The sequence below is a fragment of the Diaphorina citri genome, unplaced genomic scaffold (genome assembly GCF_000475195.1).
Source record: "Diaphorina citri unplaced genomic scaffold, Diaci psyllid genome assembly version 1.1 scaffold5272, whole genome shotgun sequence".
In the NCBI taxonomy this organism is placed as follows: domain Eukaryota; kingdom Metazoa; phylum Arthropoda; class Insecta; order Hemiptera; family Psyllidae; genus Diaphorina; species Diaphorina citri.
This window is the reverse complement of record NW_007382648.1, coordinates 1,542-5,256: the sequence shown is the minus strand read 5'-3', so window position 1 is coordinate 5,256 and position 3,715 is coordinate 1,542. Positions and strand designations below refer to the sequence as shown.

Here is a 3,715-nt window from a genome sequence, read left to right as displayed (position 1 = left end):
CTCAATAAAAGTAGCCACTCAATTGTCTTCACGAGGCCAAGTGCACCCTGAACGCCAAGCACAGAGCCGAAAAAAAACTGCGGCCCCGCCGGGAATCGAACCCGGGCCTCCTACGTGCAAGCCTAGTGTGATACCCACTCGGCCACGGAGGTTGCTCCATTATATTTAACTCCAATTTTCATTTCAGAGTACAATGTCGGAATGGAGGCTCGTGTTTTGGCTCACGTTCATAATTCTGGCGGTCACCAATCTATTCTATCTCGTGTTCGGCTCGGCCGAAATACAACCCTGGAACGACCCCAACCCTGTAGTACAAAAGCCGCCCCCCCGAAGTGAAATAGAAATCGGCCCAGAACCCGAATAGAGTGCCCCAAAACCCGAATAGAGTGCCCCAGAACCCAAATAGGGGGATGCTTGTAGATTGAGTACGAATAGACTATCTTTGGACAAGCAACCACACTAGTAGATCATTGATGGCCGAGGCCACAAGTGAGCGTATTTGGATTAACTTCGGATCAAGCAATCTGATTGGGGTTGATTTCAAAAAATTCCGCCCGGGGCGGATTTTATCCTGATGGGATAATGTTCGTTCTCGGAACGGCTGGCTTTTTCCTATCCTGTCTTCCTTCTCTCTTCGATTTCGGGACGATAAGACCATAGTAGTTACAGTTCCCTCTGTCAAACCTCTTAAAAAAAAAGGCTGCTTATTTGATAGAGAAATCAAGGACTTCTTTAGCCATTTTTCGCCGCAAAATTTTCACTAATGTTAATATTTTTCCCCCAAACATCCCCCTAACATCTCATTCTTATAGGACACAGTTTCAGGTCATTTAGGTGCAGCTACATTGGGCGTGGCGAGATGCAGAAGATTTCTCACACTAATCTATCCTTCCTTCTTTGAAATCAGGGCTTTTTACATGACCACAATCAGTTGTTAAACTTGGTTGAAGTTGAAATCTTGGATTTTTATAGGACACAGTTTCAGGTCATTTAGGTGCAGCTACATTGGGCGTGGCGAGATGCAGAACGAAGGACGAGACTTGAAGATTTCTCACACTAATCTATCCTTCCTTCTTTGAAATCAGGGCTTTTCACATGACCACAATCAGTTGTTAAACTTGGTTGAAGTTGAAATCTTGGATTAAACAATCATTCTGCTTGTATGACCGGGCCAAGGCCAAAAAAAGAACCAACCAATCTGATTGGCTAAAAAGTTTGAAATCAACCAATCAGAGAGCTTATCCAAGAGTTAAACGAAATTTGAACTCGGAATGTGCCACCGGCCATACACCCTTGTTTTCCTTTAATGTTCATTTTCAGAGGCCGGTGTTTTCTACATCTCCAGTTATGCATTCAAAGATGTAGTTCAAAGTTTTCCCATAATATTGTAGGTAATCTCGTTCAGGACAGCCACACTACTATCACGTCACGTGAGCTCACGTGACGTGATGGTAATGTATAGAGTTCTTTACGATCTCACATCTCGTCATTTTTCCATCCGGATCCGAGTACACTCTCGTACATAACTCGACAAAATATACAGAATTACAGAGTCAAAAGTTAACACTTTAACTGCCGAGCCATTTCACCAATACCATAAGCCACTATAAGCCAGTGCCAACGGCGATTTTAGTGGGTGAACAAAAATGTTACACACGGCATAGACAAACATTTTAGTTGGTCTATGCCGTGTGTAACATTAACAAATATTTTCATTTTGATAAGTCCTACGCCAAAACCAAGTACCTATACCATATGAAACTGCAGTGCCGAGAGAATCTAATCAGCATATAAAAAAGCATAAGATGTGTAACATTATTGTTCACACCAGCTCTTGAAAAGAACTCTGCTGTGTAACACTAATGATCACACAAGAAATGTCAATGTGAACAAAAATGTTACACACGGCAGTTAAAGTGTTAATTTAGCCAAGTTAAAATCACAAATTTACAATTCACATAAATGTCAGTAAAAAAAACTAGTATGACCATCACACGACTTTCCTTATCCTATACTACTGTCAAAATGTTGGTGTTGGTTTAAATCTTCCCGGGGAACTTTAAACAGGTAGCCTGTCTGAAATTCCCCTTGCTAAAGAAATAGCCAAGGTTGAGTGCGAAGCGTGAAGGGTAAAGAATTTGTAACTAAAACCAAAATGTCAGTCCAAAGCAATCACCCTAGGTCTGACGAAAAACGCCGAACGCCCATCTGAACACATGAAAAGGCGAAGAAGAAGTTATTTGATTGGAAATTCAACTTTTTTCTATAGGATAAGGAAAGTAACAAGTGACATATGTAATATGTACATTTCTAATCTATCTGAATTCTAATGTATTGGTCGTTAACAAGTTTCTTTGCAAGTTAGTCTGACGTGCGTTTCTTCAAATCTCTGTAGGTGATTGGAATGGCGCCCCAGGTAACCAACCACAGGGTCCAATACATCAGCAAAATCAACCAATGCAACAGCAGAATCAACCAATGCAACAGCAGAATCAGCAAATGCAACAGCAGAATCAGCAGCAACAAATGATGAACATGCATCCTATGCATCATAGTGTACAGCCGAGAGGTGAGAATGTGAGCGAGCGAAGAGAAGTCGGAAGTTTTAAACTCGACGATTTTGCATTTATTTTAATGGTGGATTTTTACAAATATTTTTTCAGTTCTTAGAAGGCCTGTTAAGCTAACAGGCTGATTAGTTCTATTTGAGAGCTGTTAAGCTAACGGACTGTTTAAACTCGACGATTTTGCATTTAGTTTAATGGTGGATTTTTACAAATATTTTTTCAGTCCTTCCTATGTTTTAGTACAGAGATCATTTCAGTTTCCAAAAGAGAATCGGTTTCCTTGTAGGACCAAGGAAAGAGTTTCCTTGAAAAAGTCCACGGAGATGGACGAAACTCGAGTCGGATAAGATCAAAACCGGAATGTGTATATCCATTGTATCATATGAAGGTAATACGTTTTGTAGTTACCTATTTCACAACTTTATAACCTAGAATGTCTAATATAAACATATTTAATATTAATGTAACATCATTTTCAATATTGTTTTCTATTGTTTGTCAAAATAATTCGATGAAATTCGCCTTGAATGTCCATGCTAAAAACTCTTCAATCATATGCTTCTTCTCTTTCTTCGTCTTCTTCTTCCTCTCCTTCTGCATCCTTTGCTTTTTACTCCTTTTTTTTTTTTTTTTTTTTTTTTTTTTTTTTTTTTTTTTTTCCGGGTGCATACTGCTGCGATAGGCTTTGTGTATAGATTTAGGGTTTAATTTTTAATTAAAGGTATAAGTTTTAGTTCTAAGGCATAGATTAAGAAAATTTGGTAAACACCGAAAGGTAAAATACAATAAAAATATATTATATTATTATTATTATTCTTTCATCAGGTCCCATGATGAACAATTATGAATATGCATGGAAATGACGGTCCCAAACCCGAGGTGAAACCGAATGCGAGTCCTCCACCTCCTCACCAAAGGTAAAGTGTTGCTTAACACAGGTGTTCTATGCGCACTTTAGTAGTTTGTCTGTTGTGGGTCACTGTTCACCCTTACTGTTTTTGAACCCTTGCACAAGTTTTGTATTTGGGTGAACATGTGTAACATCTAAGCCAACTATCAGGGTAAGACCCTGTCGCAGGTTACAACTGATCAGGTTCTACCGGATCTTTCGCTGTGTACGTCATCAGGTGTTACTGTATTACGCTTCG

General features: G+C 39.4%; 1 protein-coding gene across 1 annotated transcript in view; it reads left to right on the top strand.

Moving 5' to 3' along the window:
- LOC103521456 (protein FAM170B-like) overlaps positions 1–3,452 on the top strand; it is a 5,494-nt gene extending 2,042 nt beyond the window's left edge. Inside the window, exons 3-4 of the mRNA XM_008486568.2 lie at positions 2,396–2,569; positions 3,393–3,452. Of these exons, the coding sequence (XP_008484790.1) occupies positions 2,396–2,569; positions 3,393–3,430 (212 nt within the window). The 3' untranslated portion in view covers positions 3,431–3,452. The remainder of the gene's footprint in view (positions 1–2,395; positions 2,570–3,392) is intronic.
- The last annotated feature ends 263 nt before the right edge of the window (positions 3,453–3,715 follow it).